This window comes from Vicugna pacos, chromosome 15 (assembly GCF_048564905.1).
Source record: "Vicugna pacos chromosome 15, VicPac4, whole genome shotgun sequence".
Taxonomy (NCBI): Eukaryota; Metazoa; Chordata; class Mammalia; order Artiodactyla; family Camelidae; genus Vicugna; species Vicugna pacos.
The window spans coordinates 5,686,040-5,702,504 of NC_133001.1; the positions used below are offsets into that span (position 1 = coordinate 5,686,040).

The window sequence follows — 16,465 nt, forward strand, 5'->3', positions numbered from 1 at the left end:
TACCCTCCTGGGTCCCCCTGTGAGCTTACGGGAGTTGTAGGCCAGGCAGTGCATCACTGCCACTGTCTGCAAATGCAGGGAGGAAAGGGACCAGTCCTGGGGCATCACAGAGACAAGCACGCACCTACTCCCAGGGCCGCTCACCAGCACAAAAGCCCCTTGTGTGCATTTTATGAGCAGAGAGAGTGAGAGGGGATGGTGGTTTCAGGTCTTTAATTCATTTCAAGTCAATCTTTCTGAGAAGCAGGTGACAGGGACTTCAGTGTTTTACATGGCAATACCCTGTTTTCCCAGCACCATTTATTTCAGACACTGCCTTTTCTCTATTGAGTACTCTTGGCTCCCTTGTCAGATGTCAATTGACTGTATTTGCGTGGGTGTGTTTCTGGGCTCTTGAGAGTGTTCCACTGGTCTTGGGTCTGTTTTCATGTCAGTTTTGAAACCTATAGTTTGATGATACAGCTTGGAATCCCAAGCTGTGATGCCCTCCTGTGTTCTTTTCTCAGGAAGACTACTGTGGCTCTCCAGGGTTTGTGTGGGAATCCACATAACTATTAGGAATGTTTTTCCTACTTTTAGAAAAATATAAAAGGTCCCACCAAAGGTGACCAGCTGCGTGGGGAAGCTTGGGGGAAGATTCGGGCAAGAGTTTGCATTTGAAAAGTAAATGACACGGTAGATGTGTTACAAAATACACAATCCAGAGGCAAGGCCAGGAAAGGATGGCTGGAAAGATATCAGGTATTTCCAGAGACAGTTCCAACACAAAATGACCACTGGAACACAACTGGAAAAAAATCATTTACCTGGGCCTCCTCGGCCTGCTGCCTCATGTATTCTTCTGCCTGCCTCTCTCTGCAGATTGCATCCAATCTTAAAGACAGAGAAAGAACGGCTTCAACAAGAATTACATCAATTCCTCTCCTAGACACAAAACAGCCAATCCTTAAAAATCTCAAAACACCCTTAAAAATGGGTCAAAACTCTGTACCTTTGTTTCATGTGGGCGACCTCCCTTCTCCACTCAGCATTTTCCCTCTCCAGCTCCCGAGCCCTTATCTGTGGGAGAAAAACACATCCACGTTCAGTTGTGGCCGACTGTGCACAAAGAGAAGGAAGGAAACAAATTCTTACCCAGTTGTCTTGGGCCTCCTTCTCAGCAAGAATGACCTGAAAAAGTCGACACATCAAGGAACAACCCATGGTTAGCGGTTCTCAGGGCCACAATAACGATCTGCATCACGTGCTGAGGACTCGGCGTGTCAGGGGGAAGGCAGGGTACCTGGAGTCCCAAGGTGATCTCTGCTTCCCGCATTTGCCCATGACATTCTTCAAGTCTTCTCCTACGAGTTACAAATTGTTTCATCAGAGAAAATACAATGCTGGGCATGATTTTAAGTAACCTGCCCAAGTCCACATTATCTGAACTATACACTTAAACACATTACCTAACTGTACAAGACACACTTCACACGGCTGTAAAAGTACAGCAGGTCCGAAGCTATTGCTGCAGTCACTCCTGCCGTCATTATTACTTGACACCAGCCAGGTTCTGCACTGACATAGCTTCCTTTCCCATTCTCAACACTTCCCTCACTTACCCTGTGTCGAGTAAACCTTGAATCTTCTTTTCCTTACATCCTGATCCTATTTCTCTACAAGTGGGTCTCCCCAGTGGCACGGGCATATTTATTGGTCCAACTGACGTTACACCAAACTGCTGTCCTCAGATTGAGAACAGTTTACAGCACCTTCAGAAACATCTCTGTGAACCGTCTTTCCACAGACTCTGGCCAGCACTGGGGACCAGGAAATTCTTAGTAACTTAATACTTTTTAAACTTAAACTTTTAACTTAACGTGTAAAACTTAACATTTTTTTCTCCTGTGTGAAGTATGTATACAAATGTCTTCTGAATATTTGTTTGGGTCTGTGTGTGATATTGTGTCTACACATTTTAGAAAAGTTTTCAAAAAATCCAACAGGGGTTTCGGAGCGGTGGGTGCAGAGAAGCTGAACTCACTTGTGCTGTTTTGTCTCTTTCTCAGCCAGTTTTGCCCTCTCCTCTGCTGCCAACAGCTGCTGCTTTCCCACCAGCTCACATCCTTTCACGTCCACCTTCCTGAGAGGGGAAAGAGACTCTGTGAAATTCTGCCAGTTCCCCTCCCAGAAATTGGAAGGGAACGATTCAATGTCCCTTTCGCCCTTCCCCATAAATGCTCAGACTGACAAACACAGAGGAAAGAATGAAAGGCCCCCACAAGTAGATACAACATTACGCCCAGGCCTCTGGCAAATGTTTGGTATCTGGGCTTCCCTTCAGCGTCCCCACCCTTATTCATTTGTACATAAATTAAACACACGTGAAAAGCCCACGTGAGGTGCACTCTGCGTGCCCCCCCCAACCCCGGGCTCAGGCTCCTGTGACTGGGACAGTGTGAGCATGACTAAGTATCACAACCAAACCCGTTAGGGTGAAGCAAGTGTTCATGACTTGTTTGATTTCTCCCACAGAGAGCCCTGATTTCAGTCAAAGCCTGGGGCAAAACCTGGTTCTTCAGGGAATATAGGAAAATGTTTGGTTCTGAATGTGGGCTAATGGGTGTGAAGTCCATGACCTCCTCCTGAGAATGACAGGAAACTCTGGACAAATTATGAAATCCATCATTGAAAGTACCAAATTGCTAACAAGCCAGGAAGGAACATGAGACCAAGATGGAGAAAAAGGAAGCCCAGGACTGGGTCCACCTTCCCTGGGGGGTCAGAGGAAACTACTGAGATGCAGAGCAGCCTGGCAGCTGGTGCTCCCCCCCCCCCACGGGGACCGCAGTCAGCCAGCTGGAGCTCACGGCCAATCAGTGAAGGTGATTCCCAGAGACACCTGCAGGCTTTAGCTGGGATCCGTGAGATCATGCCAGGAACAAAGGTGAGGAGACACATGGGCCTCAGGAGGGCTGGCTGCACTGATTGATCTCAGCTGCTAACTAGGTTAACAGGATGCAGCACTCTGGCACCCTGATGACCTGCCAGCTGTAATGCCCACCTTCTCTGCAGCAAGTTAACCTCACACTAGGCCTCCAATTTTCTCTATTTTCTACCCAATGTCTAGAGTTTAACAAAAATGATAGACACATGGCAGGTCATGACAACATGATGTGATTGAAACCTAAGGACAATAAAAATGGACCTAGGGGGATTCAGATAATACAGTGACTAAATCTGGTCCAAAAACCCACTAAGATCTAAGTACAAATAAATACAAACTAAATACAAACAAGAACTCTGGTAACCACTTAGAATGAACAGAAGCAGCAGACTACAAAAACCAAGGCAGAAAAGCAAATCTGTACTGAATGAATATGGTAAAGAAAATAAGGTGGCAAGTATTCTGAAACATATTATAATATCCACATAATTCTACACACTCATTCATAGATTATTCATCATGATTAACACGGGAATGTCTTACCCTTCAGTGCCCATATTTCTCTGTCCACAAGTTTCATCAAACCAGCGTACTTTCTTCTTCCGCCTTTGGAATCTGGCTTCCTCTGCTGCTTTCACAGATCCTGATGCAGCATGGTGGCCTTGCATTTTCTTTTTACGTCCTGTAAACATAAAACAATTGTCTCTGTGGGTGCACAGTGCACTCAAGAGCTTGGTTGTGGTGGGGAGTAGACAAAGGAGAGAATCCTGAAGGTAGGAACCCACTTTTTACCTTCCCAGTGCAAACTCGTTTCTACAACAGGCGTATCTTGTTTTATTGCGCTTCCCAGTAATGCATTTTTTTAAACAAATTGAATATTTGTAACAATCCTGAGTCCAGCAATTCTATCAGTGACATTTCTTTCCAACAACATTTGCTCATTTCTTTTCTGCATCACGTTTTGGTAATTCTTGAAATATTTCATTATCATTTTAATTAAAATAGGCATGACATTCCTTTAAGGCAAAGCCTAATCCAGCAGAAGTCCCAAATTCTCAGCAATTCTATAAACCCTGAGAGAGATGAAGAGACTACAAAAGGAAAGTCTGAAGCCAGCAGGAGTTGGTCCATGAAGTTTAAGGCAAGATTCCATCTCCACTGCATAGCTGTGCAAGGTAAGGCAGGAAGAGCTAATGCAGAAGCTGCTGCAAGTTCTCCAGATGAAGCTAGGATACCTAATGAAGATGGCTCCACGAAACAACAGGTTTTCAACGCAGAGAAATGCAAGAGGAGGCCACCCAGCACTTTAATAGCTGGAGAGGAGAAGTCAGTGCCTGGTATCAAAGCTTCAGTGCACAGGCTGATTTTCTTGTTAGGGGCTAATGCACCTGGTGACTGTAAGTTGAAGTCAGTGTTCATTTAACATTCTGAAAACCCCACGTCCAATGAGAATCATGTGAAATCTACTCTGTGCTCTTATAAATGGAACAAAGCCTGAATGAAAGCACATCTATTTACAACATGAACATTTTAGCCCATTGCTGAGACCCACTGCTGAGAAAACAAACAAAAATTTCTTTCAAAATATTACTGCTCATGGACAATGCACCCGGTCACCCAGGAGCTCTGACGGAGATATATGAGATGAATGCTTTTTCCAAGCTTAACACGACATCCTTTCTGCAGCCCATGCATCAGGAGTAATTATGACTTTCAAGTCTTATTATTAAAGAAATACATTTTGGAAGGCTTTAGCTGCCACAGACAGTGATACCACTGATGGGTCTGGGCAAATGAATGGAAAACTTTCTGGAAAGGATTCACCATTTTAGGTGCCACTAAGAATATTTGTGATTTATGGGAAGAAGTCAAAATATCAACATGAACTGGGGTTTGGAAGGGATTGATTCCAATCCTGATGTGTGACTTTGAGGGGCTCAAGACGTCAGTGCAGGAAGGTACTGCAGATGAGCTGAAAATAGCAGGAGAACTAGAGTTAGAAGTGGAGCCTGAAGACATGACTGAGTGGCTGCAACCTCCTGATAAATGTGCATGAATGAAGAGCTGCTTCTTATGGACGAGCAAAGAAATTGGTTTCTTGAGATGGAATCTACTGGTGAAGGTGCTGTGAAGAATGCTGAAATAACAAAGGACTTACAAGAGTTCATGAAGTTAGCTGATACACTACCGCAAGGTTTCAAGAGGACCGACTCCAATTTGGAAAGAGGTTCTGCTGTGTGTAAAATGTATCAAATTGCCTGCTACAGAGGACTTGTTCCTGAAAGGAAGAGTTACCCTGTGACAAACTTCACTGTGGTCTTACGGTAAGAAATTGCAAAAGTTACACCAATCTTCAGCGACCGTCACAATGATCGGTCAGCAGCCGCCAACATCAATTCAATACCATCCACCAAAATGACTATAACTCTATAAAAAAAAAGTTAAAAAAAGACCATCGACCAACAAAAAGATTACCCCTCACTGAAGGCTCCGACGATGGCTAGTAGTTTTTAGTAATAAAGTATATTTTCATTAAGCTACAAACATTGGGGCTTTTAGACACAGTGGTATTGCTCACTTAATAGACTACCGTATAGTGTAAACTTAACTGTCATATGCACTGGAAAACCAAAAAAAAATCATTTGTCTCTCTTTATTATAATATTTATTTTATTCTAAGGGTCTAGAACTGAAGCCACATCATCTCCCAGGAAGCCTACATATGGTTTTCTTCCCAACAAACAACATACCTTCCGGGTTGCAGTCCTCAGTCATCACAACTGTCTGCATTGAGTCCTCAGATCTGGTCTTCAAAACACCTGGCTGTAAGACAGATGTGAGAACAAGAAGTTGAACAAGAAGTACTGGTCCACAGCAATGTGAATGTACTTACCATGAGAGGATTGCACACTTGGACGTCAGCCAAGACGGGTCATCTGATTTATGCGCATTACAGCACAATTAAACACTGACAAAGTGATGCTCTGCTCTCTGAGTTCAGTGTCTCTGGGGTGAGTAATGTTTCTTACTCTCTTCTTGCTGCTGAGCTGAACGTCCTCCTGCACATACATTTCTTCAGATTTCACTGTGGCTTCATGGACACGAGTTTTATTATGAGCAATTTCAACCCAAAACATTCTCATTGATGACTAAATTCCCAAGAAAATAATTTGAACAGATATCAACATTTAATCTAAGACATGAGATTGTTGTTCCTTGTGAAAGCTAATGTGTACAGTGGCAATCCTGCTGCAACTAGAGGCATTTACCTCTGAAGTTCCTGAAGTGTTCATTGAAACAGCATCTTCCAGGTTCTCTGGAGATGTTCCTTTTCCCAGTATCTTCACGCAGAACAGAAACAAAGCATGTACTAAGATTTCAATGAAAACTCAGGATGATAGGCTTAAAAAGCGTGTAACTTTTTTTTCAAAAACAAATTACTTTGTTAAGTGCAAAATAAACATAGTAGCTCTGGTACAAAGACTTTGGTGAGCATTATCTCCAGAAGATATTAAGGCAGTGATATGATTCTGAACATAAAATTTTAAAAAGAAAGGAAAACAAGTGTCATACGTCCCCTTACACATGTGTGAGAGCATCTGGGGCTTTCCATGAGTTTCAGTTTGAGGTCAAAGACAGTGTCTACTCCACTTGAGAGTTTACAGCAGACAGAGCCTCTTCCTTCAAGTTCTAGCACTGGGCCCCCTAGCAGCTCGTTCTGATCCTGTTTGTCCTGCATTTCCTTCTTCAGCTGGTCCTCTTCCACTGCCAGCCTGTCAAGCTCTTCCAGCAAGTCTTGGTTTCTTCTGTTGGACAGTTGCTTCTCTTCAACCCATTTGGAATCCTGTCCCTTCTCAGCCAGTACCCACAGCCACCCCTAAGTTTCCTGTGATGGCAGCTGATCCAGGCTGGGCCCAGGACAAATGTCAAGCCCATAAAGAAATGCAGAAAAAAGAGACCATCAGGCACAAGTACTCCCTAGCCTCCACAGACTTCCTCCTCACTGGACGATGGAAGACACAACTGCATGACAAGGGGAAAGCAAGGGTGGGAAACTGCTCATGTCAAAGAGCTCACAAATGAGTGTCCCTAGTGGAATATAAATAAAGTTTACCCAAACTCACATGGAAAGTTCTCTGTTTAACATAAACAGGGCAAGGGGCTGCACAGCTCGACTAGTAACTTCCTTCACCTCTCCGGTGTTTCCTGGCATTTTCTGTGTATCTTGGAGGACAGTGTGAGTGGAGAGAAAACTCCCTAGGTTGTGAAAATAAGACATATTTCCTAGTCTCTGAAGTTAAAAAGTCACGGAGGTTTTAGTCTGTGAAATTCTGGATCACTGTTCAGAGGGAGGTTCCGCTACCGGGCTCCCAAATTCTGCTGTGGCCAAAAGCAAGTGGACCTGGAGCGCGCAGCTCGCCCAGGGCACAAAAAGCCTCAGAAGCCCAGTTATGGTCAACGTTGCAGCCAAACTCTTACCGAGTGTGGACTCTTGGCATCCTGAGCCCTCGCTGCCTGCAGTTTAGCTAGAGTAATTTGAATGATGTTATTCAAATACGCATTATCCTTCTCAACGGTTTTCAAGTTCTCCTTCAAAAAAAACATATTGAATCAGTAACAATTACTCATTACTTTCATTTGTTTTCAGAATGTAATCTAGGAAAAGAAGAGGTTTGCACCTTAAACGTCAGCGCTTCACCAGAGAGCATCTTCTTTTGCCTAATGGTCTCCTCTAAGCGCTTCTTTGAGTCAGTGGCCTATGCAAATATGTAATAAAGGAATTACAAATACTAATTACACTGGTAGCTGAACGCACGTTGTGTGTGACCCCTTCCACTAATACAGAAAGTGGTGCTTTACATCTACGACACTTGCTTTGTTTATTTTTTTACTGCAATATAGTCAGTTACAATGTGTCGGTTTCTGGTATACAGCATAGTGTTTCAGTCACACATATATATATACCTATATTTGTCTTCACATTCTTTTTCATTATAGATTACAAGATATCAAGTAGAGTTCCCTGTTCTCTACAGAAGACATTTTTTTTTTTATCTAGGACACTTGCTTTGAATCTAGACCTCTTATAGAACATACGGAACAGAACAGAAGGATGAGAGAAAAGAGAGCCAAATAACTGAAGCTGAAATCGGAAAAAGAATATCAGAAGGACAATGATACCTTCTGCTTCCAAGCAGATATATTTTCTGCAAGTTCTCTGCTTTTTTCCTCAACATTCTTGATCTTCTCAGCCATCTGCCTTAAAGGAACTAAAAGGAGATAAAGCAGTTTCTCATATTGGTAGGAAAATCCAGTAGAATAGAATTACCCCAATTTATTAGCAGCAAAGACATATCTTTGGCTGGCACTAAGAGTATAACTAACTTTTTAACTTTACTACTGTGCTTAAAGGAAGCAAATCTTAGTGGCATTCTACATGTGAGATCGCTGAGATTCCTAGTTCAATTTTTTTCAAGGATGCAGAAACACAATAAAGTCTTCTCCTAAATTCTCTCCCAGCTATAAGCACCATTCTTAGAAAATTCAATCATTCAAATACTTCTGACATCACCAGAGATGAAAAAGAAAAACCAAGCATCCTGTCCCCTTAAGATTCCCTCCTCCAATTACTAAGGTAAGTAAACATGCCCCTGCTTAAAAGAAAAAAAAAACCCTCATCCCACGCAGGTTCACCCCACAGCCAGGCCCTATCCTATCCGCAGCACCACAGAAGGCAAGTTCAACACGTCGCCTGACTGGGCCCGCACAAGCCCCCAGTGTCGTCCTGCTGCCTGGCAGATCATCTTTCATGAAAACCATGCTGCGGGCCCTGGAGGACAAGGTCGCTGGAATTAAACACTTTGGTACCACGTGGGCTTCACCACCTAGTCACTGAAGGGCCTGGGTAACACACAGTCCCTGAATGACAAGCTTTTCTATCGCCAGGATGAGAATGTTCCCATCACTGCTTCAGGAAAACAGCACACACAAAGCAGCCGGTCACAGGCGACTCCACGTGTGATGCTCTAGAACACGACCCTCAGCTCCAGGCTCCTCTCTTGGGCATCTAAGTCCCTCATCTGACCGCACAGCGCACATGCAACTTCTCTCTGCCCAGCAGGGACGCTGTGATGCTGAGATCACTCTGCCAAGCACCAGCATTTCTGTATCCACCGTCACCAACACCAGGCCTCGAGGGCCTACTGAGTGCCAGGCAGCCACCCTGCCCGCCAAGCACAGCCCCACTGAGTCAGCAGAAAGCAGCATTCTCAGGCTGAATCACTTCCATTAAGTCCCCACTGGCACGAATGGCCCCCTTCACTTCCGAGTCACAGCCCACGGCTTCCCCTCGGCTGTGACACACACACCTGGATACATCTGCATCCCTCCCTCAGCCTGGAGAGTCCTGACAGGCTCCAGTGGTGTTTCAGCATCTTTCCTTTTCACCAAGAGCCAGGTCATGTCAGGTAGTCACTGCGAACATTCTCATCACCTGCTTCCTAAAGGTTTCTATGCAAAATTAAACTCATCTTACTCTCCCTACTCCTGTGATCCTCCTGGTCTCATATCTCAATAGATGCCAACTTCCTCTATGGTGTCATTTAGACACCATCCCAGGAGTAAAATTTTCAAGAGTTAAGTCAGTTAGACATCAGAAGTCACTGTGTTAATTCTTAGTTGAATTAAAACCCATATTGAATCCCAGTATTGAGAAAACATTACAAAGAAAACTAAACCCTAACATCTTACCTTGAGGCTTTGGAGGCTTTACCTAGAGAGGAAGAAACATTAAATTTGAAGTCAAAACATATAATTAGTAAATATATAGTTCCTAGTAAACTATTAAAACAGTAATCCATTGAAATTACAATTATCAATTTGGATCAGCATAACGATTCATACGATTAAAAATCAAGAAAAATCAGAATTTCCTACCTAAGGCATGATCTTTCACTCACCATTCCTGATAGCACAATGGTAAATAACTTATTTTAGAACAAAAGATGTTACATTCTATTAAACAAACACCAATCTACTTTAATTTTCATAATGCATATTCATGTTTAATAACACTGAACTGTATTATTTTCATAATATGTTGTAATGCATCATTTATCCGATTTTTTTTTTGTCAAACCAAACATCCACACGTAAGTCCAGAACCTGGATTGCTGTGCAACCTTTGAGAGAGAGAGAGAGAGAGAGAGGAGAAACTAAAAGAAAAATAAAGGCAAAATCTTTATACTAACATGCACAACTTTCATTCAGTGAAAGCTTTTTTGAAATCGTATAGAGTTGACTGTTGAATTGACAAGCAATTGTAACATATGAAGTCGTAAGATTTGTCAAGACCACTAAAAACAAACGGACATCAAATGAGACATGAGATGAGAATGAAAGTGAGCAATGGCTGTAATACAAGCACAAGCAGCAGCAGGACCGACAGTGACCATTTTCAAGAAGCGAACATGCTTCCTAACTCAGACACGAGTCATCATCTGAGGAATAACAGCTCAATAAAACCCAGGCAGGACTCCACTGTAATACCATGTAAAGACACACTTCCCTGACCCTTAACACATATTTTTTCATTCAAAACTTTAAGTGATGATCAGAGACTGAGGCCAGCCCTAACCTTGCCAAGATATTGGAGTATCATCACAGGGTTGAAGCTCCAGCGGCAATAATGTGGCTATAGAAGAATGTATGCACGGAGGGCAAACAGAAAACCACAGATGTTCCCTTCACTTCACACTTGCTCAGGGAACAGAGAGTCCCTGTCCCCTGTCACCCAACACACAGACAGGGGCAGGTGGGGAGAGAGATGTGCTCACCAAACACTTAACCTTCCTGTTTTGCTACTGAAGAGAAGAGTTTATAAATTGCCATTGTCTCACTGAGAATATACTGTTGTCTTGCTCATTGAGTTCTTACTATAAAGATAGTATTTTGCAACAAATTTCCATTTCAAAATTAATTTCTGTTCAAGTTAGTTATCTAAAAGGAAACAAAGAAAAGACTCCTGGATTCTGGCCCAGGCAGGCAAATAAAATGTCCAGTGACTATAAAAATTCATGTTAGGTGTGATTAAAAGGACACTATAAGGTACTTTAGTAATACTCACAGCGCAGACGGTCCTCCAAAGAAACAAGAGAAAACTAGAAACTCCCCAGGAGGCAGCAAGAAGAGTAAGCTTCCACAGAAGTTCATAAATCTCGAGGATCTGAAAAGATATTGGAGATAATGAGGAACCTCAAAGACATTTGCAGCTTATCTGTCACAGAGAATCATCTTTAGAAACCCTAAACCACAGCTCCTCAGAGAGGCAAGAAGGGACACTTGAGTTCAAAAGGAGCAGGAGCAAGCTGTTGGGAGTGTGGGCATGTTTACTGCCTTCATTTGGTGATAGTTTCACTACTGCTCACATATGTCAAATATCAATAAACTGTATCACTGGAAAGGCGCTGATATTACATGTAAACACACCAGACTAAAGCTGCAGAAAAATATGACACACAAAATGTTACACACTTGACTTTGCCGACACATTGCAAATATTTTTAAAATAGTTAACAGAACTTAACTTATGAATGTAGAAGCCAACTTGAAATTGAAAATGAGGAAACGCAAACCTACAGGGGATGGGAAGCCTACATCTTCTATTGTATGTTAATGAAGTATCTGGACAAACTTCTATGAAATATCTCCAAAAATGCACCCAAAATGTACGGAAAAGTCACAATGAAAATGTGTTAGAATACAGAGATATGTACAGAGATGTATTTGTACATTTATAGATTGGACATGAGTGAGAAAGCAGACCAGCTCTTATAATAATGTCAAAATTACTATTCCAGCAAAAATTAATGATTAATTTTAGCCCAACTTTCTAAAAACCATGGAGGTTTTTTCAATGTTCACTCTGATTCTGAACCAGAGCATGTAATGTCAGACTTCTGAAGTAAATAAGGATTTGTATTATTGAGTAATCTTGTATAATATGGTTAAACCCTAAGAATGAAGTTAACATAAAAAGAAAATTCAAAATAATCAGTACAAATAATTCACATGCATATTTCATAGTATTGCACCTACGTCCATTAACAGTTGCAATGAAAATTAATTCGTATTTCTGGAATGTACGGTCACCAAAACAAAAGGCAAACACTCAGTTTTGTAAAAACTAGATTTATAAGTATTATAGGAGGGAATAAATGTACAATGTAATTTGTACTAATCTAGACACCAAGTTTCAGTCTTGTGCAAATAAAACCTCTAGAAAGCAGCCTCTGAAATCGGTAACATAGTCATTGTCAGCTGCTCTCACCGTTGAGGTCAGTAAAATGTGTGCTGTGGGAAACACACACTGTCTTTGCGTAACCACAGTCTGAGAGAGCAGTGGGTCTCAGCACAAAGGGGAGACATGCAGACCAGGGGACAAAAAGACAAACACCATCTAGGCACCAATTGGTAAAACCCCTTCCGTCATGAGCATGCTTGTAACACACGGTCCTGTCTAAGCGCTGATGTCAGTAGCTGACTCCTACCTATAGTCTATCCACCAGGCTGATGGACTCAGGTTCTGTCAGCGGCCATGAGCAACGGAGGAGGAGGACAAGTTAGTTTATCCAAATGCTCAAAGACGTGGTAGGGAAAGAGGGCTTAACTAACCTATGAGAACTCAGCCTCAGCCTCTTTGAGGGAAAAAATTCCAAGAAATACGACCTAGAAACGTCCTCCTCAGTAGGCTCGAAAGAAAAAGAACAGACTCCTCTTTGGGTGGAGTGTTCATGTGGTGTGATTCTGCCTCCGTGCAAAGACTGTTCCTGACACTCAATTTTTCCAGGTCCATGAGAATCTGCTGAAAGCCCATCAGAACAAACCCACTTAGATCCATGAGGTGTTCTCAGTCTTTCTTTTTTGGGGTGTGGAGGTGCTTTTTCCTGATAGAGTGAAAATTTCACAGCATGTATCTCTATTTCTTCATATTTGGACAATTCTAAGGACATGAAGGGCCCTTTCTGCTTCGGGAAAACCAACACTCTGAACATGGACACTTTACTAAAGAAAGAATGACAACTCATCCCCCTCCTGGTCATGTCTCTCCCAGGCATTTCCCCATTATAAACATCCCAGCAGGCTGCAGCCACTCATTTTCACATCGACGGGGCTCTCAGGGCTCCTGTCAACCTAGTCAGACACAGAGTCCCTGGGGGTAGCCTCCAAGATGAGAAGGAAAGAGATGACTCAGGATTTGCTAGAAGTCCAATAGAAATAAAAGCAAAAATAAACAAATGGGACCTGATTAAATTTGGAAGCTTTTGCACAGCAAAGGAAACTACAAATAAAACAAAAAGACAACCTACAGAATGGGAGAAAATATTTGCAAAAATGAGACTGACAAAGGCTTAATTTCTGGAATATATAAGCAGCTCATATGACTTAAGGAAAAAACAAACAACCCAATCTCAAAACGGGCAGAAGACCTAATCAAGCAATTCTCCAATGAAGACATACAAATGGCCAAAAGACACATGAAAAACTGCTCAATATCACTAATTATCAGAGAAACGCAAATCAAAACTACAATGACATATCACCCCACACCAGTCAGAAGGGCCATCATTCAAAAGTCAACCAACAACAAATGCTGGAGAAGCTGAGGAGAAAAGGGAACCCTCCTACACTGCTGGTGGGAATGCAGGTTGGTGCAGCCATTATGGAAAACAGTATGGAGATTCCTCAAAATAGACTTACCATATAATCCAACAATCCCATTCCTGGGCATATATCCAGAGGGAACCTTAATTCAAAAAGGTACATGCACCCCAATGTTCATACAGCACTATGTACAATAGCCAAGACATGGAAACAACCTAAATGTCCACTCACAGGATAAAGAATCTGTGGTATATTTATAGAATGGAATACTACTCAGCCATAGAAAATGATAAAATGATGCCATTCTCCAGGATGGACCTGGAGAATGTTATTCTAAGTGAAGTAGTCAGAAAGCAAAAGAAAAATGCCGTATCACTTATATGTGGACTCTTAAAAAAAAAGACAAACTTATTTACAAAACAAAAACAGACTCAGATGTAGAAAACAAATTTATGATAATTGGGGGGAATGGAGTGGGAAGGGAAAAGTTGGGAGTTTGAGATTCACAAATACTAATCTATATAAAGTAGACAACAACTAGCTTATACTGTACAGCACAGGGAACTATATTTAATGACTAGTAGTAATTTATGGTAAAAAAGAATATGGAAGAGAACATATGTATGTTCCTATATGACTGAAGCATTCTGTTGTACCCCAGAAACTGACACAGCATTGCAAACTGACTATATGTCAATAAAAATATTTTAAAAATTACAGGGCTACTGAATACTTTTGTTACATTAAGATTTCTGAAAAGAATACACTTCAAAGAAAAAAGAATTGTTGCTAGAAGTTAACAAACCAGAAAGCACAGAGCACAAATGACACTTCACTGTTTAACAGGCTAGCATCAACCCAGTGCTGAGACACAACTGCTCCCAGGGCTGCCACATGTCACCACTGGGAAGAGTGTACTCACAGGAGAGCGCACTTCACAGCGACTGCACCCAAACATGCACAGCTTGAAGCAGGATCTTGACAAGCTTTCCAGAAGCCAGTCTAACTATGACTTCTAGTAAATAAGCTTCTCACTTTTTAAAAAACAGCTTTATTGAGATATAATTCACACATTTCCTCATTTTAGGCATACAACTCAATGGCTTTTAGTACATTCACATTTCCTTCTTTGATGCAATAAAGTAACTATTTCAGGTTTCATCCTGTCAGCCTGCTGTGTTTGGTCCAAGAGGTCGTGACAGGACCCAGATCTTGATGAAAATGCTGGTGGCCAGGGCCGCTGCAGGCTGGTCAAGAAACCTGCCCAGAGGGCCTTGGTCTGCACCAACGATGTGTTCCCATCAAGGACCCCGTGAGAAAGCAGATATTTAACCATAGTGTGGAAGAGCCCAGGAAAAAGGAGGAAACCCGATGCCCAATGTTTACTCACAGTTGTATTTTCATATCCAGTACACCCCAGCACGTAGCGGCAGAAAAGCATCCCCATTATCTCCATGTCCTGGTCCTCCCAGGGCCCTGGGGTCCACAGGCAGGAGGTGGGGGGAGGGGAAGGGAGGGGAAGGGAGGGGAGGGGAGGGGAGGGGAGGGGAGGGGCTGGGGATGGGATTGGGGAGGGAGTGTGACAGGAAGAAGGGCTGGGCACTTGGGAGGAGAAGGGGTCACAGAAAGGGTGAGGGTCAATCAAACCCTTGAGGGGAGGAAGGAGGGTTCAGTCGGGGGAGAAGGTCAGCAGGGCAGGAAAACAAACAGCAGGTCAAGCGGACTCTCAGGAGCAGCTGGAGGGGACCAGATGCCTCCCTCCAAGCCTTCTCCTGTCTGAACGCTGCCTTAGCAACGCTGACGCTTCATGCCCTCTCTCGACCAATCACCTGCCTTTGCCCCTGGTCCTCACAGTGGACATTCCGGGTGACCTCACTTCTAGAATGCGGGGGCCCCGCCCACCTGATCCCCGCCCCCACCAACTGCCATCCAACCCTGGGTCCTCTCTGCAAACTTTCCTGACCTTATGCTTTCTGGTCCTGCCCAACTCAGGTTCCCTGCCCTCCAATTCTGGGCGCTTCCTCCCTCTTCTCCAGATTCCCAGAGTTTCCCACAGGCAGTGGCTGAAAAAGACTAAGAAAAAGAATGACAGAACCAAGAGGAATCACCTGCACAAGCAGGGTAGGAGGTCTTCACTCCCCCTCACTCAGCACTTCATACAAAAGGCAGATAGAATGTCCACAAGATGGAGAAGATCTAAACAGCAAACCATCCTAATCACATCACCACACCCATACGGCCGTCCTTATCTGTAGTACACCTGTATGTGACACATTAATTTTAGGTACACATGATACATGCATAAAAATAAACCCTATTATTTTTACCATATATATAACTACACAGTATAATTGTATATTGTCACACCCTCCACTCTGCACTTGGGTGACTCAGGTACACCCAGGTCCGAGGAGGCAGAAACTACCGAGGTGAGGCAGAAGCAAAGTTATGCTTTGGGGCAGTATTGGCTATGAGGGGGCTAGAGAAATCCTTCTGGGGTGGTGGGAAGATTTGGTATCTTGATATGGGGCGTGGTTGTGTTCACTCAATCAAGAAATACTGAGCACGTAGGGCCTGCCAGTCTCAAGGGTCATAGAGAGCCTATCTGTCCCCGTGAAGTGGCCAACTGCTGACAGTGAGGGATGGCTAAGGTGCCTGGAGTGGCCACGGGAGTCCAGTGAGAGGGCCCCGCACTAACACAGGCTTTGTGCCCCAGCCCTGCCCTGCCAGCTGCCCTCAGGAGCCTCAATTCCAGGCAAACTCTGAAAAGGACTGAGGGCAGCAGCTCCCTCCTAAGTCTAAGGAGCTCAGGAGCTCTTAGTGAGAAACAGGCAGGGGACAGTCAGTGGTTTGGGACTCTGCCACTCACAAAGAGGA

At 43.3% G+C, this 16,465-nt stretch overlaps 1 protein-coding gene across 1 annotated transcript in view; it reads right to left on the minus strand.

The window, feature by feature from the left end:
* LOC140685994 (uncharacterized) overlaps window positions 1-15,035 on the minus strand; it is a 93,145-nt gene extending 78,110 nt beyond the window's left edge. The window contains exons 1-12 of the mRNA XM_072938381.1: window positions 14,979-15,035; window positions 11,052-11,150; window positions 9,677-9,698; window positions 8,108-8,196; window positions 7,406-7,516; window positions 5,677-5,749; window positions 3,470-3,608; window positions 2,024-2,122; window positions 1,283-1,343; window positions 1,135-1,170; window positions 992-1,059; window positions 807-873 (exon numbers count right to left, since the gene is read on the minus strand). Coding sequence (XP_072794482.1) covers window positions 807-873; window positions 992-1,059; window positions 1,135-1,170; window positions 1,283-1,343; window positions 2,024-2,122; window positions 3,470-3,608; window positions 5,677-5,749; window positions 7,406-7,516; window positions 8,108-8,196; window positions 9,677-9,698; window positions 11,052-11,150; window positions 14,979-15,035 — 921 coding nt within the window. The remainder of the gene's footprint in view (window positions 1-806; window positions 874-991; window positions 1,060-1,134; window positions 1,171-1,282; window positions 1,344-2,023; window positions 2,123-3,469; window positions 3,609-5,676; window positions 5,750-7,405; window positions 7,517-8,107; window positions 8,197-9,676; window positions 9,699-11,051; window positions 11,151-14,978) is intronic.
* Window positions 15,036-16,465: the final 1,430 nt, after the last annotated feature.